Source organism: Pempheris klunzingeri, chromosome 2, assembly GCF_042242105.1.
Source record: "Pempheris klunzingeri isolate RE-2024b chromosome 2, fPemKlu1.hap1, whole genome shotgun sequence".
Taxonomy (NCBI): domain Eukaryota; kingdom Metazoa; phylum Chordata; class Actinopteri; order Acropomatiformes; family Pempheridae; genus Pempheris; species Pempheris klunzingeri.
The window spans coordinates 4708722-4734251 of NC_092013.1; the positions used below are offsets into that span (position 1 = coordinate 4708722).

Below are 25530 nucleotides of genomic sequence, written 5' to 3' on the forward strand. Positions count from 1 at the left end.
GTTATGCTGTAAAGGCTGTGTGAAACACTGGTACTAATTTTAGATTAATGGAGGTCTAAATTGACAGTTGGCCTTTCTCAGTGTGTGACAGTCTTTCTGTTTTGCCACAGTAAAAACAATCCCAGAATTACCCCTTTTCTTGTCACTTGTTAACTTAAGCCTTCCCTTTGTTTTTGTCCAAAACGCATATTTGGTATTTCAAAGGGTCTTTAAAGGTAAAAGTTAGTTAGTTAGTAAAAGGAGTTAAGTGTAACTTTTAAATGTCAGCGGAAGAGCTGATCTTAAATAGTGTGCTTTGTCTTTTTAGGGTCAATTCTGCAATTTGTAGCTGATTCTAGGCTAATTTTGTGTCAAATGATAGTTTGCATAACGACTTGGCTCACAGTTTACCACAGCTACGGGTCAAACTTCAGCTGATGAGCTCAAAGCGTGGCTTGGTCCACTTACTGTCGTCTTGGGGTGTGTTTTTCCTCTCTCCCTGTCTTAAGCATTCTCTAATAAATGAAAACACTTTAATTCTGAAAGAAAAACAGAGATACAATATGGTAAATTTCAGTCCCCCATAGTCGCTTAAAACAGTAAATTGGCACAACATGACACAAGTGGAGGTTAACAGATTCACATTTGAGCTGCCCATCACTCAGATGAGAGTCATTACACATAGCCACGAAGCATATTGTAGCTGTTATGATGCTGCTTTTCGTTGAACTTGTGCTGAACTTTGTTTTTCTCCCAAAGAAATAAGATCGATTGTCTCGTGTGTGGCGCTGAACACAAATCGACTGTGATGCATCCTATAGAGACATATTACAACACGCTGAAGATGCTTCACGTCTTTGATGTTATTCAGTCCCCACAAAAACCGATTCTTGTTCCAAGTATGCTTTATCAAAGATTGACAAGATAAGTTTGTTGTTTCACGATTTCTCATGAATATTAACAAATGAAATGGCTCCTTTCAAACAGTAATTTTTTTACTAAGAGGTATTGGTTTCCTTTTCTACTAGCAGGAATAAGAAGTGGTCGTGATTGAGGCGGGTATTGTCAACAAGCTTCACATTAAAATCAGCTCTTTTTTTATTTCTTTGTTTCAATTTGTTCACATGTCACAGAGGAGCGCAGCTATTTTCCGTCCCGCATTCAGCAGACGTGTACTGCAAAAGAAAATTTCTCAAGGGTGGAAAATTTCTAATTTTTTTTCTCATTTGGTAATAGCTGAATTCATTTTGTAGATGGACTACAGTAATAGATGCGTCGAAACAAAAACAAAAAGAATTGTGAAGAGGGAGCGTGTTACCTGGAGGACACAGTATGTCAGTCTATTCCACAGTCCCACTAGAGTGTGCCTGCTGCATGTACTGTGTGTCTGTGTACGGGTTTGTTATTTGTTCAGCTTTGTCTGTACGTCACTCCCAAGGCCAATTCCACTGTTTCCATGTTTTCTCACCTTTCTTCACTTCTATCAGGCTGTTTGTTTATCTCCACTGTACCTTTCATTTGAAAACTTAATGCTGAGGGTTTTATAGACACGGCCATAGCTTCTCTTAAAATCATAATATTCACATTTCTAATGGTTCAGAGTTTACAGGCTGTCCTTAATTATCATTTAATTAGATTCAAACCTGTAAACTCAAATTCCTTCAACTCAGTTTGTTAAATTATTGAATCGAACAGATAACTGATTTCAAAATGATCCCAGCTTGTTTAAAAACTATAACAACAAGCAAACAGCATTCACTTATTTGCTTTGATGCAAAAGAGTTAAATGAAAAGATTGATACCGGTCTTATATTTATATGGCAAATATGAAGCTAGCACCAGCCGCTGTTTAGCTTAGCCTGGAAATAGGAAGAAACAGTTACAGGTTTATGTGGGGGGTAAATTCAGACTACTTCTTGGCCAGGCACAGTGATTTACTTCCTTACTTACTTTATTTTATTTGAAAGGCACGATGCAGTTTAACATGGTTCCAATGCAGTGCATGAAGCTGATGTGATGCACAGAGAGTTGATAGCTTTTGCTAATTTTCAACTTTAGCGACTTGTCCTTAGTTTGGCTTTTACAGTGAAGTTCAAATATCCAGATGTCAGTATCGTAAAAATCACATCACACCACAGATGTGGATTTTCTGGAGTCTCTGATAACGTCTGGCAACCTCACATCAATGACAACACAAAACATACGACACCCAATCAAGAAATAGATCCCCCATAAAACTGCAATGTATTGGTTTTAAACTTTGGATTAGATAGTGAGCTTTAAGGCTTTAAAGGTGCTGGTAGGCTGATTTGTCACCTTGCTGTCCCCCCCCCCATGTCCAGACTTTATGCTATGCTAAGCTACGCTCAGTGGCTGCTGGCTCCATATTCGCTGTACAGACATATGAGTGGTATCAGTCCCCTGCAAGCGAATAAGGGTATGAATTATTACTTTAAGTTACACTCACTATTAAAATGTTGTGTGTACAAAAAGCTCCTCCACTAGTTTATTACTGTTTCTGCCTGCTCTTTTTTCCAGGTAGATTCATGAGTGTGGTCTCTTTTGAAATGCGCTCTCTTTGAAGTGTAAAGGAAGTGTCCATTTACTATAATGGTCTGTCCCTTAGCGACAGTATGACAAACCCATCCCATCCATAGTGAGCTCAACCTCTGAAATAATTAAGAGCAGTAGGCCGAGGGGACACCCCTCAGTTCATTAATTTCAGGTTTTAGAAATGATAATTAGATGGCTTTTTATGTCTAAGTCCTCCTTCTCTTCCCCTTTCCTTGCCTGCCATCTCCTCCTTTCTCACTTTTGTTCTTCCTCCATCGCTGTCTTTATTCATAACTCTGTCTTTGTCATCTCCCCATTCCTCTAGTGGTTTGCTTTGATGCTAAGATCAACTTCGACGACAACGCTGAGTTCCGTCAGAAAGGCGTGTTTGCCATGGACGACATGACTGAGAGCGACCCCACAGAGATGGAGGCAGCCAAGTGGGACCTCAAATATATCGGATTGGACGGAAACATCGCCTGCTTTGGTATCAGTTCTCCCATAAGCCAACCCCTCCCGGCATTAGAGCTTTAATGTGTCTCTAAAGTCACATAAGTGAACGGCTCGGACACAGTTAAAACTTGGACAAAGTAAAGGCAACCTGGGCTCTCCTCCAGTCCGCATTACAAGCAGCTTTCTGAGGACTCCAGAAGGAACGCTGCCGTAACCAATGCGTTCTAATTAGCTATAATCCGCCCAGAAAGTCTCCAGTGAGCCAGATTGTTAGCATTCTCATTAAAGGCCCCCTCTCTTGTCATAAATCAAAGCTTTTACAGTGTACAGCAGCACAAACAGGTGCTCTTGCGTCTTACCCCGTAGCCTCATAAACACATTAGATGTCTGTTAGCACTACCCCCCCAACACACACACACACACACACACACACACACACACACACACACACACACACACCCCTGTTCTACATCTCCCGTTCCCAGCCTCTCTTAAAGTAACAACAGCTTTTAAGGCCCTGCAGCTTCCTTGAGAGCTCTGTAAGCCACCAAAGTGACAGCTGTTAAAGCGAATTTCCCTTTTATTGAGACCTCGGTCGGGGAGCTTGCCAGGACACAAGTTCAGCTAGGCTAAACCAAATGAAGTAAGACATTTTTGTGCACTTGGCTCTCACACAACTCAGCAGGGTAGCTTCGCTGACAGTTGGCTAAATGATGACACAGGCCGCAAAAAAAAAAAAAAAAAAAAGCGTAGCAGAACCTGTTTTAATCAACGTCCTTTTCTCTGAAGTGGAGTGCAATTCGCTTTATAGTGTGACATTTTTCAGCCATTTTCTCGTCTTTGGTTGATAATTCACTGCTGGATTCCTTTGTGTGTATCCTTCCGATCCATGGCATCGCTCTTTCAGCATGATAACGTTATTTTAATTAACGAATGGCTACAGGCGTCACATTTTCCTCTCAGACTTTTGTTACAATTTCTGGACTTCAGTCTGGACAAAATGGTCCGATTTTGCTCCATCATAACTATTAAATACATTTAATACATTCGGTCATTATTAGATTACAGTATCATCAACACTCACTTAATACCTGACACCATGAGCCTCCCTCTGAAAAGCCACCTGTCGCTCAGTAAAATATGTGCCTGCTTCTTAGCTATCCTCTGCATTTCAGTTTACATTTTTGCATCTTAATTGAACTGACACGGTGCATTCTTACAGTTAATGGAGCCGGTTTGGCCATGGCCACATGTGACATCATTGACTTGCATGGAGGAAAGCCGGCGAACTTCCTGGACCTGGGCGGAGGCGTCAAAGAGAGGCAGGTGTATGAGGCCTTTAAGCTGCTCACTGCTGACCCTAAGGTAGGAACAAAAAGCTACTGTGTGCTCTTTACTTGCAAAACTCGAGTATAACAGTTGAGCGTGTAAACCAAACGTGCTTTTTTTAATTTTAAAGCACATCTTAAAAGAAAAAGTCAGATTTAAATTAAGCTATTTCACCACCTGTTGAATTGTCATTGATATTGTAGTCGTGTGTCTTGTCAGAGCACATTCATAAAGCCCTGTCTATCTAGTTACCACTTTGTCACCGAGACAACAGCGCTCATTAGACTGGGGACCTTGGCGTATGTCCATGTTTCACTGAGGGAAGGCTGTGTGATTATATGCCATCATTTCCAGTTGCAGCGGGATGACAAATCGCTGCTCTGTACTCTGCAATGAAAACTCAGTAATGAACACACATGTTTCCACACACGTGTGTACACGCATATTAGAACGCAACACGGGCTCAAACGCATGTCAGAATGAATGCACATACACAGATGTAACAGGTTTAGCATGCCTCTGGAAGTGGCTGCGGATGAGTGGCAGCTTGGGGTGTTTTACAAGTGATCCAGCTCCATGTTCAGAAAGCTAATAACTGCAAACTAAACAACATGAGCCTTGTAACAATACTGCAGTGGTGATTGTGTGTTGACAGTCATCACACCACTAATTCCCCTGCTGCTGTCACTCCCACATCCCTGGACTGATCTCCAGTTGCCTCTGTGTTAGCATTTCTGGCTCGGCTCGGCTATACCAATTCACCCCACCCCTCCTTTTTCTTAAACCTTTTGTTTTTTTTTTTTAACACATGATTTGGCAGGAAATGCTTAATTTTAAAACATATTCTGTGAGTTCAACCAGTTTTCAAGTACAGGTTACTACTAATTTATCAGAGTCTGCTTGTTTAACCTTAATAGAATTATGCTATCTTACTTAATTTTAACATACAGAAGCAACGAAGAGCAAAATGTATATTCTATCAACATTACACCCTTAGAAAACTCATCTAAACCTCACACTCAGCTGTAGGATTTTTCATTTGACTCCGTGTTCGGGGTGCAGCCCTGGAAATGGTGGCATTTCTAAAGAGTTCTGCCTCATATTTATTGCACAGCAGTGAACAGACCACTGTTACACACCTTTTTATAGATGAATGTTAAAAACCTACCAACCTTAACACCCCAGCAGGTGATACATTGACTCATTCAAATTTCCACTGTGTGTTGATTCTATTTGGTCTCACGTGAATTCAACCCAATGGCCTGTAGGGGAAAGTAAAAATGAAAATGGTGGATAAAAAAGAAATGTGATCAATAGGGGAGAAAGAAAACTGCAAAGGCCTGTCACTCTCTCCTGGTATGGGGGCATCATCTGTTGGTACTGAACCTTTTTAAAACGAGGTAGAATTCTGCAGAGGCAAAACCAGATTTTAAAGTCTGAATTCATGGCACTCCCCCCAAAAAACACTCCCGCATGGACAAGAAGATCCTCCTCCACCCTCCTCCTGTTCCTCCTTCTCTGTCTGTCTTGGGCTCATTCCCCAGATCCAGATGGGGGTGTAAGCCTGCTTTCTGTCCCTCCTGCTGCTGTGTATGGAAATAGAGACAGAGAGCTCCTCCCTAACAGGAAAAAAGTAGAATAGGATTGACATTAAACTGGGTTGGAAGCACCATTAGCATTTCAACCAGGGGAGCTGAGAAACCTGCTCTGATCTGTGGAGGGAATGTTAATCATTTCACAATAAGAGCAAGAGAGACGGAGCTGCTCATTTGCATCTAGTTTCTTTTTCCTTTTTAAACAAATTACCACTCCCAAACTCCAAAACATGAGCGAAAATTGAAATTAAAATTGATCCCTAGGCTAGGTGAATGTGACAGGGAAAAATTATTCAATTCTCAATAAATTATTGAGTGCTTTGTTGTGCTTATTTGCCTTAAATATCAGGGCAGTCACTGCCTTATGGCTCTCACATGTACAACCATTGTTGGCAATTGTTTCCCCCTTTGATTTTGGTCTGGTTTATTTCCATTTCACATGATGAATATTCTGCCTGTTCTTATATAATATTTCCTCTTTCTGCTAATAGTTTTGACAGCATATGTTATTGGGATGCTTATTTCCACTGGTCATCTATAAAGTATGAGAGTTCGATAGCAGCTCTAGGGGAAGGCCATTAATGTTATACTGCACGTGTGTGTATGCGCAAGAATATGTGCTTTTTATTAGAGACCACTATGACTTTTGACTGGGAAGATTAGAATGTTTTTTATGCTGTGGAAAAGACTGCATTCAGCAGCCAGGCAGGCAGTATAGCAGGAAACATCCCACTGTAATGACACCATATATTTCCACGAAAACAGGTATTTTGGTCTCTATCTCTTTTTTTCTGTCTTTCTTCCTCAGTCGCTTTTACGCTTTTGTCCCCCTCCCTCCCTCCCTCCCTCCATCTTTCTCGTTCTCTCCCTCTCAGTCTCCGCTTTGATGTCTCAGGCTCATTGTGCTGAGAGGAGTGGAAGTGATGTGAGTGTACTGCTGGCACTGAATAGCAGAGACGGAGTCTGAAATGACAAAGCCTCCTTTTTGTGGTTTGCTCACTTCTCCACTATCTACCCTTACAGCATTCATTACCTTAAACATTATTATTCTCTGAAAGAACAGGGAAGAGAAAACAGATGAAATGGGGATACTGTACAGTGTATGAAGTGGAGACAACATAGGGAAAAAAAAAGGCAAAATGAAATGATGGGGACAAAAAAATAATCATAACGCAGTGTGTAGCCCAGTGTGTGTTAAATATGTGCGATGTTATGTAGCTCAGCTGGGTGTACTAGACCATTCAGCTTTGTTTGAATTCGGCCCTCGGCTTTTTAAGCGGAGACATATTTATTTTTCATGCTAAAATAAATAGCTCCACTTTCTTCATATCCACGTATAGAACAGTTTGTTGACAGAATGGCTGAATTTATTGAAGTTTCCCTCAAATCACCTGTAGGCACGAAGCAGGAGCAGGCAGCAAATACCAACAGCCAAATAACCTCGTTATTGCCTTGTGCCTGTGCTGTAAAGAAAGTGGCAGATGGATGTTTTGTCCAACTCGACATCCATTTTGTTCTCACAGCTAAAGGCAGTTTTCTGTAATTTTTATGTGCTACAGTAAATTATGACATTTTCTAAAAGACATGTACGTAGCTATCCTGGAAAAAAAACATTTTCCATCTCAGTAACATCATTAAATTGATCATCAGTGCTTTAACCCTTCGGAGTCTAGGACCGCCACACGGCGTCAAAGTCCCATGTCGCACGTTTGAAAGCGTAGAGCTGTGACACAAGCACACAGGTGCTCTATTCGAAGACTGTTGGAAAGCGGACACTTCAAACTTTTTACAAGTGTTTGAATTTTGTCGATCGGCCTATTAAGACTAAATTTATGAAGAGCGCACTGCATCTCTTCTAGGAGTTAGAAGATGCTGAATCTGGGGAAGAACGTTCTGATTCTGAGGAAGACTCCTTTCAGAGGATGAAGTGGATGCTGCGCGTGAAGACGAACGAGAGGAGGTGTCCGCGCAGACCCCCGCTCCTCCAAAGATCCAACTAGTTCCTACTCGGATTTTGTGTTTCTTTTGCACAGTGTGTCCATATATTATGTCAAAATAAATAAATACTTGTAGAATCACATAGGTGAGGTTGTGCTGAAAAGAAAGACACAAAGAAAGGCAAGCTAAGCAATTTTAATGGGAAACACAAAGGTAAAATGAAAAGTAGTAAAAAACGCCGTTTTACCCCAGACTCTGAAGGGTTACATTTATTTTTGCCAAATTCGAAAACGTCTCAGAAGTAATGTTCCATCTTTGGTGCAAATTCATAACCATATTCATAGATAGGTAGATACTTACTTACTTACTTACTGTGTGTGTCTGCAGTCTGGTGAATGTCACTGTTTCAACTTGGGCTTATTTTTACATATTTTGTACAAAAACGTATGGAACGGGTCCAGTAGATCGCCTCTGCCAGCAGCAGAGAATAGGTGGCGAACAAGCCACCACGGCGACGATGTAATCCTTTGGGGAAATTGCACCTGATCAAAGTAGGTTGGCTAAACGTGCTTGTTGTTGCCTCTGACAGGCTCAGGTTGTTGTTCGATGTCTCTGGCAGCATTACAGAAAGGATCCATACAGAGATAGATCTGTAAGATCTATTTAGCCAGAAACAGGCGTTGTATCGTGCTGTTTAAACCCACCAGACAAAAAACAGAGAACATGGGAGCGGCTGGTCTACCGTTGCCTCAACTGGTTAGCTTGTGTTATTGTGTGATACACAAATATTGTGTTGGATCCAAACTAACCCTTTTAAAACACCAAAGTCACACAATAACACAAACAATCTAACTCATCTAGACAGCATTAGAGCAGCAGCAGCAGCGCCCGTGTAAAATTACAGCTGTTGCCAATGGAGTGCGGTGGCTTTGAACTGAGCAATATAACAGCTATTTCTGTTTAAACAAAAAGCCCTAAAGCTGTTGGTCAATGATGCAGATAACTGGCTTGGTGACGAGCAGGGAACTCTCAGTGCAATGCAACATGGAGGAAAGCTTAACATTGTTCATTTGCATATACTGCCCACATTGTGTATCGTACAATATTGCTCTGTTGCAGAGTAGTAATGTGACAATGGAGATCAACTGTGAGGCCAGTATGTGTCTTATCAGCTTTTTTTTTTTGTTTGTTTCTATTCACAATCATCAAAATCTATTATTTTTACGGAGCCCAAAGTGTTGCAGCCACACTGTGAGTGAACAGTTTTTGAGGGTGGATAAAGTCTCAAAATACCCTTTTTATTCTACTGACGTTGTTGGCAGAGAGCCAGTCACATTTTCGTTGTTGAGTTGTCAGTGTGCTGCCTTCCGCTCAGTACCTCTGTGTGTCTGAGAGTGCAAAAAGTGAAATGAGATGGAGGGAGAACAAAAATATACTGTAAGGGGAAAAAAAAGGGCAAATAAAAATAGAGCAAGTTTTAAAAATCAAGTGGCAATTTTGTGTTCCCTTTTCCCGATGATATTATTACAGTTAGATAATCATAAACTGGCGTGCTGCGACACCCCAAGTCTATATGCACACATACTACACAGTTTGTGATTCTGCGTAAAGACTTTTGCTCTCCCGGTTCTTACCTGTGTGCTCGTTGCATGCTGCTGTAGTTTGCCGTGCTGCTGTGTTGTTTGAGGCGAGGCAGGCATGCGAAGAGGCACAGATCGGCACATTAGCATTAGTTCAGCTGGGTTCACCTCCTGGGCAGATATGGAGGTATGTTTATATGCATGTGTTAATGTTGTTACGTAATCATGATGTTGATCATAAAACATCTTTTCACCTCCCACTGGCATGTGTGTGATCTCACCTATGCGTGCGTGTGTGTAATTTTTGTTTTTCCTCTGCATTTTCAGCTGCCCTGTTTGTGTGGGATTATTGTGAATGCTCCCCAGTGCTTCAGCCTCGGTTACCCTCAAGCAAAACTACATACTATTTTCCTTCTTTCTGGATCAGTGACTCTGCTTTAACTCACCTTTGGTCCCTCTTTAACCACTTTCCTCCTTGTTGCAGTGACACTCCTGAGCCTGGCCAGCTCTAAGTCCCATCTCTCTCTCTACAGGGGACACTCTACTACAACCATTGCCATCACTCTCTTATATTTTCTGTGAGTGTCTTATTGGTGTTATTCAGAACTAACATGGTGATACATAAGATAGCATTTTTAGCGTTGCCCCGGTGTGTCCCCCCCTGCCAGTCTGTCATTTAACTATTTCCTCTCGTGGTTCTTTTCTGTCCTTACCATTTGCACTTGTTCTTTCTCCCAGTCTCTCTGCTGCTTTGTACCTCTCTTTTCTTCCCTCTAGCCTTTCATCTAGCTAAATCCTGTTAAAGTCAATGTGAGGAGCTCCCCCTCAGTTTCATGCCGGAAAGCTAAATCCTGCAGGAGCGCAGGCACAGCCTTTCTTATCCCCACATGGAGATGTCTGAACCCATGTCTAATATGCTTCAACATGTATGGAGTCACAGAAATGCAGTGGCTCTGGTCCAAGCCATGTGAGCCAGAGAAATGTGTTGTGAAAAGTGCACCATCCTGTTTTCAGGCAACACCAGAAAAGGGGAATAGGAGCCCTATGGGTGTTACAGCACACGATTGTGATGGAAATCACAAAGCTCATTCAGTCACTCTGCAGAAGTGATAATAGGTGAAAACACATACCTGTATTCTTGCACCCACATCACACACGCATCTGCACACACATTCAACCCTCCAGGGAACCCAACAACTTTTAATCACAAGACTCCACTGTGATGTGAGAGCCCCATGGTGTGTTATTATAAAGGGAAAGAAATCACCTTTCCGCCTGAAGCCAAGGGCCTGTGGGAGATGCTGGCTCTTTCTGTTATGAACACAAGTAATGCAAAGACATTGAGAAAAGGAGGGGAAGGAGAAAACAAGCTGCCACAGTAATGGAGTTCATTCCCAGCATGCAGAATATTACACACGTACTAAATAGGGAGCCAGCCACAGAGGAGCTAGTACTTAGTTCAGCCAACACACTGGGGCTGCCATATTGAGGCCAGGCCAAGGAAAGAGTGAACATTGCTTGTAACATGCAGGCAGTGTGGGGGTTTGAGTGTTTTAAGGGAGAAGTGACTCTCAGTGATGGATTTTTGTTTTTTCTGTTATATGCTGTGCAGGTCATCGTATTGGTTTGCCATTATAAGAGAGAGGCTCTACCTCATATAATGGTTTTCCTGCAGATTTGCTTACAGTGCACTAAAATCTAACTTTGGTGACAGATATAGGGTTAGGTATTTGTCTATCATGGGACCTATTCTGCACTAGTACATTTCAAATGACTGCTGCAATGTGGGAAGGTTCTCTTATAGGCTAAACTCAGAGTCCACTGACCCTGTGTCAGTCTTTGAAATGTATTCACCATGAGCCTGATGCAAGGTAATTGGTTTGTGTGCACGTACACACAGATTCACTCTTCAGCTCAATGTATTAACGTATGGGATTTCGTTTTCCATTTGAACATATAACGTGTGTGTTTGTTGGTGTGTGTGTCGCGTATAGATTTCAAGGCTATTCATTGAACGTCTCCAAGGTATAGGGCAACAGGTCAGAACTCAATTGGTCAGGCTTAGTGAAGCATACACCTATAGAATGATGAACTCGCTTACCAAGCTTGTTTAACTAAAAAAAAAAAACTCACTTCAGCTTTACCAGCAGTCATTATGTGCCAGTTGACATGAAGTATTACTCTACATTAGATGTATTTTGTTTTTGTTTATCACATTTTTCCTTGTTTTCCAGATATTGTATTCTATTCTTTTACCGGCCACATTTTGGTTTGACTTAGTGTGGAGCAAGTTTATGATCTTAACCAGGTTCAAATGTCAAAAAACAAAGTCTATCATGTATACCTCATGAGCGTGCCATGCCACCAGGCCAGCTGAAGGACAGTTCAAACCGACTTAACATGGCTTTCTTCAGAGCTCGAGCTCTGAAGTGAAGAGATTTTGCTAAAAACAGAATTCCCTTTGAGGCACTTAGCAATGTAAGGAGTTATGTGGTGCTTTTCAGAGAAAGTTGCTTCAGGACTTTTGGTTTGTGCATTATATACGGAATCTTTTACTTGAAATTATTGCCATTATTAATCAGATTTATTCACACTTTTTAGTGCACTGTACATGTTAGAATATATTCTAGTAACATAAGCATGGAAAATAGCCTAAATTGACCCTTCACTAAGTCCTGTCCCTTGAATGCAGCGTGGCCAATGATAGCATAGCATCGGACAGCTCAAACCAGGGCCCGACAACAATATGGCTTTCAAAGTAACTCAGTGTTTCAGTTGATCTCAATGCGTCAGGGCAATGCTGCTTCTGACCAGAGTGTGGGTTGGACACCAGATGGCTTGGTATTTAGGGATTTTTAATATTAAATATTTTGTATATATAAAATATTATATTAATCATACTTATTTAAGATGGTGATTTTTACACATTAGGCTTTTACAAACAAACTACCTGACTTTTCTAAAGAAAAAAAAAAGTTTGAGATAAAGAGAGAGAGCATGCAAGAGAGGGGCACAGAGAACACAAGAGTGCAAGAATGATTCTGCTGTAGAGTCGTGCATGTGTGCAAGATAAATTCAGACAATTTGTGGTATGCATTTCAATCAGTTTATATTTCCAAGGTCATGGACATCTTTGGTCTTGGGCAGAGTTACAGACCTCCAGTGTAAATAGTTGCATATTGATATGTGGTGATCACATGCAGAGACTCTCTCACTACCTTTCACACATATACCACCAAGTGGCAGAACTGGGTGGTGGTCTCCATTTTGAAAAAGTGGGACCAGTGGATGTGCTCCAATTATAGGGGTGTCATTGCTCAGCCTCCCAGGGAAGGTTTACTTAGAGGACATTTCGACTGATTGTCAAATATCAGATTGTGGAGCAATGTGATTTCAGTGGACCAGCTCTTTACCCTCTTGGGGTTGATGGAGGGGTTATGGGAATTTGCCCATCTTGTCTTCATGTGTTTTGTGAGCTTGCAGAAGGACTATGACAGTGTCCCTAGGAGGAATCCTGTGGGGGTACTGCGGAAGTATGGGGTACTTGGGCCGACGCTACGAGACATCCGCTCCTTGTATCCACAGTGAGAGCTTGTCTACATTCCTGGCACAAAGTCAGACATGTTCCCAGTGGGCGGTGGACTCCGCCAAGGCTGTCCCTTGTCACTGATTCTGTTTGTGATATTCATGAACAGGATGCGCTGCCAAGGTGAGGAGAGTGTACGGTTTGGGAACCTGAGAATTGCATCTCTGCTTTTTGCAGATGATGTGGCCCCTGTTGGCTTCATCAGACCATTACCTACAACAGGTGTTGGAGCACTTTGCAGCTGAGTGTGAAGCAGCTGGGATGAGAGTCATGGTTCCCTGTCAGAAAACAGTTGAATGCTCACTCTGGGTTGGGAATGCGTTATTGCCCAAAGCGAGGGAGTTCAAGTATCTTGGGGTCTGGCTCACAAGTGAGGGTAAAATGGAGCAGGTGGTAATACAGGTGCTGCACCGGACTGTTGTGGTAAAGCGGGAGCTTAACAGGAAGGTGAAGCTCTTGATTTACCAGACCCTGTGGTCATGAGCTTTTGGAAATGGATGAAAGAATAAGATTGCAGAAATGACTTTCCTCTGCAGGGTGTCTAGGCTCAGCCTTAGAGATAGGGTGAAGTTCAAAGGGGGCTCACAGTGAAGCAGCTGCTCCTTTGCATTGAAAGTCAGGATGACACCTCCTCTTGTAGGTGTTCTGGGCACATCCAGCTGGGAGGAGACCCTGGTGCAGACCCAGAATGCGCTGGAGGGATTATATGTTTCATTTGGCCTGGGAACGCCTCGGGATCTTCTAGGAAGAGCTGGAAAGCGTTGCTCTGGAGAAAGACGTCTGGGGTGCTCTGCTTAGTCCACTGCCACAGCGATCCGACCCCGGATAACTGGATGGATGGATGGATGGATGGACTGTTGCTCTCTCCCACTAACATTTATACACATATTCTCCACTGCCTGAAGTCTTGAACCCAAACTCACACTACATAACAAACATTACAGATGGGTAAAAATAAAAATGGATAAAAATGTGCATGAAGGACAAAATGAGGTTGTCGGACTCCATACACTTTCCTTCTCATTCCTCTTGTGAAGGTTAATTTGAGGAAGTGAAGGAATTGTCCAGAGATGCACCATGGAGTTGATGACTTGTCAGATTGATTTGCCCTTCAGGGAACTAATGCCTTGTCTGTCTCCTTCCCCATTTGATCTGGGTTAGGGCGGCACAGCATGCTTTTAAAGACTCATGTCATTTTCCACTGCACGATCAGTAGACAATACTATTACTTAACCATCATGTATGCATAAAGACTATGGATTGCTAATGTATTCACCCCATCCCGGCACCTTGTGTCGGCACAAATTCGTCCCCTGTTGATTCTGACATGCGCACACACACACACACACACGCACACACACACACACAGACAGGTCCCATGGGCATGTCTGATTGAGCTTTCTACTGTCTGCCATTCCTCATCCATGGGAAATCAATAGAGGATCTGGGATTGGAGCTCGGGCTAATTGAGCTCTGCTCTCTCCGTTCTCTTATTGCTGCCAGGAGCGTTTTGTCATCGCAGCACCTGGTTCACACCATGAGGCCAGGGGGAGCCAGCCAGCGATCAGATGGGGCCTTTGGATGCCACAGGGAGGGGAGCTGTGTGTGATTGAGTGACCTTGTGAAGTCGAGCTCTCAGAGGAAGGGCATAGCAAAGAAGGGCTTCATTTATTCTCGTGCCTCTATAGGAGCTGCATGATGCTTCTTCCCCTTCAACTGATGGTAGAGAAAATAGAAATGTATCGTCTGTTGCACAGACTAGGAAGTCAGACTTATTACAGTAGAGATAATTATTCTGGGTTTCATGGAACTTTTTTACTTGATGCAGTGAGGCAGGGCCTTGGTAGAACACTGCATAATGGTCATTGAATCCATTTGCATGTATTTCACATCCCACCTCTAAACGAGAGACATCCAGAGAATAAATTAAAATTAACTTAAACCATTGTCTTGGCAGTGTCTCTAAACCACAATTCTCTCCAGCTATAAATATCCTGTCATGGGAGCAGCGGTTGTTTACACTTCACACATGGTTTCAACATAGTCATGGATCAGTAACCCATGATAATGCCTCATATTAAATGTGGCATGCTGTTACTAGCCAGGGTTGTCCTTACAAACTGCTTTTCTACTCTTCCCGGTATTATAAATGGAGATTCATTCCATCCAAACCATCTGCTGTCATTGCTCCATCCTTTGCCACCATCCCAGTTCTCCATCTCTCCATCTGTCCATGTTCCAAGACTTGAGGGAGTGTCACCATCACAGACAGCCGTGTCCAGTGCTGAGAGACATTGCGGCAGAGGTGTGACTCGTAGACCTCCCTCATTTCATGCTCCCCTGGCTCTTATGTGTGCACATGCTGGGGGATTATGTGAGGCCATTCAAACACCCAGTTGATGAGATCATTCGTGCTCTCTGAGCCATGTACTGATATCACAAACACTGTGCCCTTTGCTGTCCTCTAGGGCCATTAATGTGGTTGATATGTTTAAAGGCGCTCATTGAGGTTAAACATGCATCATTGGAATACAGGTTAATTGCAATGATAGGACTTGAATCTTGCTCCAAGTTAATTAGCAGAATAAAAAATGAGTAAACAAACTACATGCCAAAGCCTTGGAAATATGTTTTTCCTTCGCTTTTTGACTAGAGGTGGTCAAAGTGCTCCTCACATCATTAACTGGAGTATGAGTCACTGTAAGGCACACAATTCACAGGAGACACTCAGAACAGTGCTAATGCCGTCATACCAACATCTATTGCCAGATACTTAGCTAAATACCCTCTGAAATATGCAGTCTGTCATGTTTGTTTTTTCTCCTGGAGACATATTTTAAGAATCTGTAAAGACATTGCATTCCTCATGAATTTTACATCCATAAAGTAGGGTAACTCTAAACAAAGAAGCTTGAGAGGTAGAGATATCCTGTCTTTTGGCCCCTTGTATGGATCAAGCTCCATTTTTGCTGGACCCTACAATTACGTAACGTGACTTAGTGGGGTTATTTTTTGACTTTTGAAAAGCCCCTCCAGAGCCACAGAAGACATTATACAACTGTTTAAACAGTACTGCAGCACTCTCCGCGACGAGTAAACTGAACTTTATGCGTAAAATCCGTGGGATACCTCTTTGTTTTTTATTTAACCACAGATGACACTCATAAGAAGGGACAGGGAACCTCAGCTAAAAGCTACTGACGTGCTAGTAGGCTGTCAATGGCAAATCAATGGCAAATCCCAAGTAAACCTGCTCTATCATCCTTTTGAGTGGTGAAATATTTTATTGCTTACAGTACAGACATAAACTATTGTTTAGTTTGAAATGTGAGACTATGACATACACTGTTTTAAGACGTCTCTAAATTCTCTCACTATTTTACCATAATTTGGTCTAAAAATGGTTCTAAATATAGCAAAAATCTACAATAGAGGTCTACAATAGAGGTCATTACCTGAGTGTAGAGATTAAAGTGAGCATTGATGCTATTTACCATAAGCACTGATTTAGATGGATCATTTTAAGATTAGATTGGGTCATTTTGTGTTGTGTATGTTTATCTGTAGCTGCTATGAGCCTATTTAATCTGCACCACTCAGTATCTGTGTGTGCATCCGCTTGTTTGCTCATTGCTTTCTTTAGATTATGTGTTTGTGGCCAGGCTCCTGAAGCTTGTGTTTACTCTGACTGGGCCCAAGGCTCCTAACGACTCACATTAACCTTCTGATTTTAGTCAGACCTGCCTCTGAAATCCAACAGCCCTCCTGCCCTCTCTCTTGTTGCAGCCCCCTGGGTTTCTGGCAGGGTCAGGGGTTGCGACACCGGCTCTTCTCCACCAGCTCCTCTTTCCTTTCTGCCTCCATAGCACACTCAGTATGACACTTGCAAGGGCAGCAGTAGTGTTTTGCTTCAGCCATTGTTTAGACATCTTTGTCCACTGCGGTAAAATTAAGATTTTCTCACTTAAATTAGCAGAAACCTCTATAATATTCAGTAAACAGCCAGAAAATACAAAAGAGTCTGGCTCCTAAATCATGGCTTCTTTTCTGCCAGCTGTGCGCCTAATGTACAAGCATACACAAATACTGTTAAATGTCCTGTTTCTCCTCAGTGCCCCTCCTCCCCGCTCGTCGTGTTTCAGGTATTTGTTGCTTTGTATGGCGAGACATGCCGGCAGCAGTACAGCGAGAGATTATTGTCAGTGTAATTGGCTTTTCCAGGCCTGATTTGATACGAGCCTCTTGTCTGATCCACACTCTTCTTTATTATCGAGCATAATGGAAAGACATTGAAGCTCACATGAAACATTCGCTTCATCATATCTCCGGAGAAATCACCTCTGTTGTTTTGTTTCTATGCTCGGGGTCAGGGTAAAAAAAAAAACAGTGTATGTGTGGGGAAACACTCACAGCGTACCCACATGCACAAAACTTGACACATATTAGCATCACACATACAACGCAGACAAAAACTTTGAAAACAAACACTATTCCTTTATATTAACTGTCTATAGCAGTCTAAGAGTCTGTGCTCAACCATTATATATTACCTCACATTTCCCTCCCTTATCCAGCTCTTATTGTCCTTGCATTGCTGATAATTGACAGCTGGTGGGAAGAATTTGGTATCAGATTGTATGATCCAGATCAGTCCCTAGTACGCTGTCCAAGCTGACATGACTGTCTTCAGCTGCAGCAGCCTGCCTTGTTCACTGAGCAGCAGAGGCAATGTAGAACACGGCTCTCCTACACTATTATCTCAGTCAATATCTGCTACTGCCAGAGGAGGATACAGATGGACAAGAGATTTCCATTGGGAAGCTGAGAAGTATTGTAAAGGAAGGGAGAAAGGAAGATTTTTAGGCGGCAGACGTTGTTTGTAGAATCACTATATTCACTGAGCATTTTACATAATCACAAAATCCAATTTTGTTTACAATTTGTAAACACAATAAAAAAACAATATTCATTTCATCCTAGAAAATTACAGAGAGAAACCAAAAATTTGTCATTGTGTCAATTTCTTTCCCTCATTTTCTAAAATGTATTGGTCACATCTTGCTCTGCGTTTTTAAAGATTATCTATCATGTCTTTGTCGTTTCCTCTTATGTATTACTATTTTATCATGGTTATGGCTGATATGACATTTCCTTCTTGGTTTTGGTTGCCAAGACAACAAACTGTGAGACCCTACTAGATTTATTTTAAGCTCTATAACACACAATATCAGTATTCTTGATAAAGGTAAATAGCTGCCTGGTACTTGTGAAGAAGTGCGGACTAGTGCACCCACTTTAAGAGCTTTCATCTTAATATGTTGTAATGGATCCTGGTAGATGCTTTTCTTAAAGAAGGTCAAGATTCCATTGACACCTTCAGTCCTATTTTGTGGTATATACTGCTCGCTGCCCCCTTTAATACAGTTTGATTTAATCGAGAGGGAATAATAAGCTTTCAGTGTATAAGATTGTTCACTGGACAACAGGTTGAATCATTTGATTAAAAGAAAAAAATCCAACTGCAATATTTTACTTACCAAAATAAAAAATCAGTCAATTGTCAATCCTCCAATGATCAAATCCATCACGCTTCCCATTTGAGAGCTCATTGCCACCACAGGCTCAGGCAGGCAGTTCAAAATGTGACAGCAGGGTTCCAAGTAGCTTAAGTTATTGATAACTTATAGTAAAGAGCCCTGCAGCACTCAGTCCATGTCTCTGTCCTCTGTCAGTCCTCAGACTTAGCAACTGTGCTACTGCAGAGAATAAAGTTGGCGGTTTGTATGTTGGTTCAGGTGGTTGAATAACATATTTTTTGTTTGGCAGTGTGGGTTGGCTCTCATAATGCGGGTATGCATGTATTGATGCACATTACTGACACACACACACACACATATATACACACAGTCACTGATGGCCAGATGCCAGGTAGCTCAGTTAAGGTGGGTCACACTGTCACCACAAAATGCTCAGGGTATTGATTACTGACCAAAAATCAAAGCTTGGCATTTAACTAAATGTTCATAGTTGATTACAAACTCTCTGTGCTGACTGGCAGCAGTGTCACTGCTTCATATTTAGCTGAAAAGTCCACATCAGTTGCCTGTGCCACAAAGCTATTATTTTCCAGCCAGCGTGATGAATTTGCTCACACACAGTCCCCAAACCTGCGCCACTTAAGAATTCAAGACTATTGTTTTTCACGAAAGGTGGCAGATGGTTGTTGTATTGATGCCTTTTGTCATGAAATGTTTCCTTAAGTATTAATGCGGAGTGCTTCTGGGTCGCAGTTATTTGTGTAAAAACGTGTGCATGAACAAAGTCACCAACACGACTGCCAAACAACATAATGTAGCTTTGAGACACAGGCCTCGGGTCCTGGTGGGTCCTCATTGTCGTAGAAATGATGGAAGGTGAATTGGGAAATGAATCTCAGTTATCCTTTCTGCTTTACTTACGGATTCGATAACATTAAATAAATGAATAGACAGAAATTGCAATTACATTTAAGCATAAAGAGATCTTCCATTTTAAATAAACAACGAGTGGTTATTGTTAAAGACGGCTCTGAATTAGTCATTAAGTCAATTTCTGTACTTAAGCTTGTTAATCTATAATTATTTACCCACATGCTTTTATTGTCTTTTAATGCATCTTCCCTTAAGCTTTAACCATGTATTTGCTTGTGCTTTTATTATCTTTTACATGCAGTTTTAATGGTTTAATGTTTCTGTGTTTTGTTTTTATTGTGATTTATGTCCCCGTCGAGCACTTTGAATTACCTCGTGTCTGAAAAAGCAACAGCTTTTTCTCTTGTGTGAGTTATAATTACAATTGCGGTTATTGTGATTTGAAAATTACGCTCTTTCAATTCACAATCAAATTGATTTAAAAAAAAAAAAAAGAAATTGATCATTGTTCAGATTTCATTTTTGTATGCCTCGTTAAGTCTGTGCAACAGGTTGTACCATTAAGCTAATCAACCATTTAGCTAGTTTCAATCACTGCAAATATAGTTTAGTACTTAAGTCTCATCTTCCTGCTTCTTCAGTCGCCGTACAGTAAATAGCTGTTTTTCATATCACGCAGTGAGATTCAGCAGCTTGACTGGAATTTATTTCTTCCCCATCTCTCCTCATTCCTTCTCTGTCCCATACTTGCCTTTTGTGCTGTGTTTTATTGTTTCCTTATTTCTACAACCGGCTGTATCATTTTTAACAGCGCTATGATATTCATCATCTTTTTTTTTTTTTCTTTCTTTTAGATCTTGAGTTGAGCAAGCATGGGAATGGCTGAAAGGAGATGAGTAGAAAAGCACTGACAGAGAGGGAGTGAGAGAGAGAGTTGTGTTGAAGAGTGCGATAAAGAAAGGAAAATGAGCGTGCGAGTACGGAGGGTGAGGAGGAGAGGGAGGAAATGTGTGTAGAGAGCGGTGAAATGGGTGGGTGAGAGGGGGTGAGTAGGGGTTCTAGCAGTGATTACATTGTCCATCAGGACACAGGACGGCCTGCATCAGCCCACAGGATTGATGTTTGACAGAATAATTAGAAAACTGTCTCAGCCTGTAATCACTGGAGCTCATCTTGCCGGAGAAGACTTCCATTCGCTTTCTGCCACACATGCACCCCCCCCCCCCCCCCACACACACACACACACACACACACACACACACACACACACAGACATGCTAGTGCGAGCCATCCGTGGTTGACTGGTATATGGGACAGTGAGTTGATAGAGTGGTAAGATGGGGGTGTTCCTGTTTATTCTCAAGGAACTGAAAGAGTTTATCTCCAGAGGTGGGGATTGGAGGCGAGCGTGGCACCTCACTCACTGGTTCACTGAAGGCAGGAGTGGGGAACACGCTGGTGATTTGAAAGGTGCTAGAGGGAAGGTTTATGGACTGGAAAAAAATGAATTAAGTGGAGTTTTACTACAGTGTGTGGCAGAACGAATGAAACATGGGGACTGAAGCCCCCCTAACCTTACTTTGACTCTTTCAGTGCTATTGTGCATGGCAGTGCAGAGACAGGATTGCATAGACGTGGTTTCTTGGAATGCAAGTGACAGTCATGGTTAAAATGTTAAGCCACATAGAATACACGCAGCCAAAATACTGAATAGAGACGCAGTGTATAACCTGTCATGTCCATCAGAAACATTTCACAATTCAGCTCAAATGTCTAGTCGACATTTTTGTGTTTGCAGATTTTTTGGCAGATTTTCATGCATTTTCTTCTTGGCTTTAATTTGCTCTTGGAGATGGTGTTTGTTTTCATTCTAGCGCTTGTATACCAACAATTATAGTGTCAAACAGACTTACTGCACCTCTGTTGTAATAGACACACCAATTTAAGATTGAATAATTGCATACAGTTTTTCAATTCTTGACCTTGTGGAATCTGTATCTGATAAAACAGCCTCATCCCAAGGTCCATTTAGCAGCTGCTCTGGAGCTTTCAATCATATCAAACAATTTTCCTAAGCAGATGGAACTGGCCAGTAGTCCCAAAATTGAATATGTCGAAATAACACTTTGTCTTGTCCAAACTGAAAGTTCATTTTTGACCTTGGAACCAGTATTTTAAAACAATCTTACCACAGGATCTGTCCATTAGGTTAATAAGTCTTAAACAATTATACTCCAATATATTATATTTATCATGATCAGTTAATTATGTATTCATATAATAAGTCAAAAGGGTGATGTGAGCAGGTGTGGCACGCCAGTACATCACAAGCATCGAGGCATCAAAGCTGAACTTGATGACACTGGATGACAGTAAAATATCTTGGATCTGGAGCACACAGATTTGATGGAACTTGTCGAAACCATGTTTGGTAGAAATTAGGTGCAAGAACACCAGACAGCCTCCGGCATAAACAAATGTCACATTCCTATAGTAGGTGTTCAGAGCTGAAAAACACAATTTCTCCTCACTGAAAGAAGTTACTCAAGTTTGATGACATCTTATGGTGTAATGAAACATTATTTCGGTGACCACCAAGTCAATTCAGTTACCAGCTCTAAATTACAGCTCTCCAGTAATCAGGAAGAGTTAAATTACTGAAGATCTGAGGTCTTCATTAGGGTAATACCCTCGGCCTGCACCTGCAGTTCAAAGGTCTCATTATTTGTCCTCCTTATATGCCCCTCCTGACATGAAGCAAACCCCTAGACGACACTCTGATCGATCTGAAATCTACTCAGCCTCTTCCTTTTCCTCCGGAGGCTTTTATTGGTTTCTCTGATCTCTCTAATACCTGAGCAAACCGTTAATGGCTGATTGATATTCTGCTCTGTTCTCCAGAGCTCCATCAAAAGTATGCAGGGCAAAATGTCAGCCTTGGAGCCACTAGGCGCCCCCTCCCCTGAAATACGACTCAGATTCCTTCACATTAGCATATTAGAGCAGACCACTCCATTTGATGAGACTTCAGGACATGGGAAAACTCTATGCAACAGCTCCCACTGCAGCAATAACGTATAGGGTAAGCGTGCTAACATGCCCAATCAGTGTATGTATCCATGTGTGGTTTTTCGCAAATTAAACCCTGATTTTGCCCATCTGTTTTGCCCAGGTTTCGGTGTTTCTGGCAATTGAGCACCTGCACGGAGCAGGAGGGGAGGAGGGAAGCCGGGAGTGGCGTATGAAATATGTCTATTCTATCAATTTCTAAATGACTCATTTAGCCAGAGCTGAGTGGCATTGGAAAACAGTCATCATCTTTCAATAACTGCCGTTGATGAAAAACTGATCAGCGGGCTTGTAGAAAGGGAGACTATATATAGAAGCTTTGAGGATGCCAGCAAAGGTTGAGAGTGCCATATGAAGATAAACTCACCTTCATCAGAATCACCGCTCTCTGAGGTTATTCCGCCCTGCTATATTGCCTCTCAAGCTCAATATCCAGTTGCAGAACAAATAGTTAGTTCTCTTTTCCTCCCTTAATCCATTTCTTTGTGTTTCGCTCCCCTATCTCCCTTTCACCAGTCACCAACCTTACTTTGGTGCATCCACCTATTCTATCCTATAAACTACACTCAGTTATACAGCGTACATCATTGCTATGCATTTGTGGCTGATTTCACACGATGAAATTTCACAGTAGACCATTATCATCCCCTTGTTGTTGCTTAATTGGCTGCTCCCACAGCTTGGAGCTGTATGTTCACATGTATTCTTAGAAATCTGTCTCACTGGTGCCACAACCTGGCTCCCACTCTGGCAAAGCAGAAGGATGCACCGTTTTGAAAGATTGGATTAATTCATGTAACAGAAGTAGCTAAATTGTGTACATCTCAGAACATCAAAAGTCAAAAGACAGAGGAGGAAATAACGCCGTCAAGTAAGAGAATCGAGATTTTATGGCACACTGCCACGGCTGATATCAAAAGGCATCACTTGTCAAACAAGTAATGATATGAATTATAAAGCCACTGCTGAACGGGCAGCAGCAGGGGCCCCCACAGTTCTCTTAAAAGGCTTTGAGCTGGAAATTGCAGGTATGCTATTTATTATGAGCCCCCCCCCCTTCATAATAAATAGCATACCTGCAATTTAGTGAGAACAAGAAGTAAGACTTCTATAAAAACACATGGTATAAACACCCTGTCAACTTTCCAAAGAGTCTTTAGTGGACTTTCACAAACTAAAGAGTTTTCTTATGCCTGCTCTAGAGCAGAGCAACGTGCAATTGGATATTATTATGCCGAAATCAGGCTTTAGACCACATTGACCCGAAGCGAAATTATAACGACTTTTTAAGTTGTAGACTTCTCGTAATCATTTCTCTCCATTTGACTTGTTTATTCGAATTTTTAAGCAATGAGATGCCGATGTGCTCACTTTACTAGAATCACAAGTAAAGCCTCATTACATTTTGAGTACTTTTGGGTGAACCGAAGCATTCGGTAGCTACAGTTTTTCTACAGGTTGACTATTTACAGTTACGCTTACAGGACCTTGTTCTGCGGCCTGACTCCTCCTACACAAGTTAAATGCTAAGTTGTTTGTCCATTAGTGGAATGCACTTTACTAAAGGTGAGCGGATGGCCTGCACATTTAGACATGTGGTGTCTAATGGTGGGGAGGTGACAAAAAAAGAGGGCCGGGGCGATGATTTGCCTTGCAAAGCACACCCATCTGCCCTTTCGATGCCTCATTGGCGCACAAGATCAGGTGCAATCTGAACTGGAATCATTTGGATAATTGACCTTCTGTGTGCATACATTAGAATAAATTAATTTTGATTGGCCGTGCAGCATTAAGAACAAAGCAGGAAATGTTGGCTCTTTTATATTCAGCTGCTGGTTTGTTGTACTCGGTCTCTGAGGTGATTATGTATGCCATTCCCCAACTATTATGCATTTCTTCAGTTTAATAAAATAATTCTTGCTTAGAGCAGAATAGAGCACAACACAGCAGGTCACAGAACCATATTACACACTCTATTTTTTACTTTTTAGGTAAAGCCGTCTGACTTAGCAAAAAAGTATCCTCACAAATCCGTGTGAGTGCACTCATATGTAAATGTGTATGGAGATTTCAGGTGTGTGGGTGAGATTTTATATATAAATCTGTTTATCTGTGCCTATGTAAACATGCTGAAGCAGAGTATTCGTGTCCGCCTCGTGTGGCCTTTTGTCCTCCCTGGTTTCTCCCATCTCCATAAGTGACCTTGCTATTCCAATGAAAGTGCCCATACTGTGTGTGTCTGCACCAGGCCCATGCGGTCCTGTATGTCTCATCGCGGCCTGATGGACAGCCATTAACCCTTGGTGAAGAGGTTGGGGAATATTTATGTCTGCCTGTCAGCAGTGGCACGACACCCTCTGGGGATGAATAATATGCCTGCCCTACACTGACTCCAATTGTTGAGTCCAATTCATAGCAAAGTGGTTTGAGTGTGCATGTTGGTGTGTGCGCCTGCTGATAGGTTTACAGTGTGTGTTAGCAGTGTGTGCACTGTAAGTAGTGTGTGGGTTCAGTAGGGGCATTCTGATACCCTGAGATGAGCAGCAGGAGACGAGTCCTACATCCCTCACTGACATCTGACAAACCCCCCGCTCACCGCAGAGGTTGGTGTCTCGCCTCCTCACACTGGGTCATGCATGGTATCTTCCCACTGGTTCGTATCTGTTCTCTGTCCCTCTCTACATAATGTTAAATCAATTTTTTTCACCACGGGTTGGTCTCAGAATCAGTCATTGTGGTGATTGCTTAAGTAGCCTATAGCTGAACTCCACAAGTCTCTTCTTTTTACCACTATTATCAAGTGGGAGCCACCGACAGCTTGCACATTCATCTGAGTCACCCTCTCTTATTACCATGCCCTCACAGCAATAAGCTTAAGCAGCAGCAGCAAGTGCTTGGTACACCTTTTTTTTTCCCCCTCGAAACACCAATCAGGTTGCTGGGACCTAACGAGCTGCACTTAACAGTCAGGACTTCAGAGTTTAGAATAAATGATGAATGAAAATAAATGTGATTTTAAGTAAGGATCAATGCAATCA

General features: G+C 42.0%; 1 protein-coding gene across 1 annotated transcript in view; it reads left to right on the plus strand.

Moving 5' to 3' along the window:
* Positions 1-25530, plus strand: part of suclg2 (succinate-CoA ligase GDP-forming subunit beta) — an 88914-nt gene that overhangs the window by 43455 nt on the left and 19929 nt on the right. Inside the window, exons 8-9 of the mRNA XM_070842308.1 lie at positions 2858-3019; positions 4208-4350. Coding sequence (XP_070698409.1) covers positions 2858-3019; positions 4208-4350 — 305 coding nt within the window. The remainder of the gene's footprint in view (positions 1-2857; positions 3020-4207; positions 4351-25530) is intronic.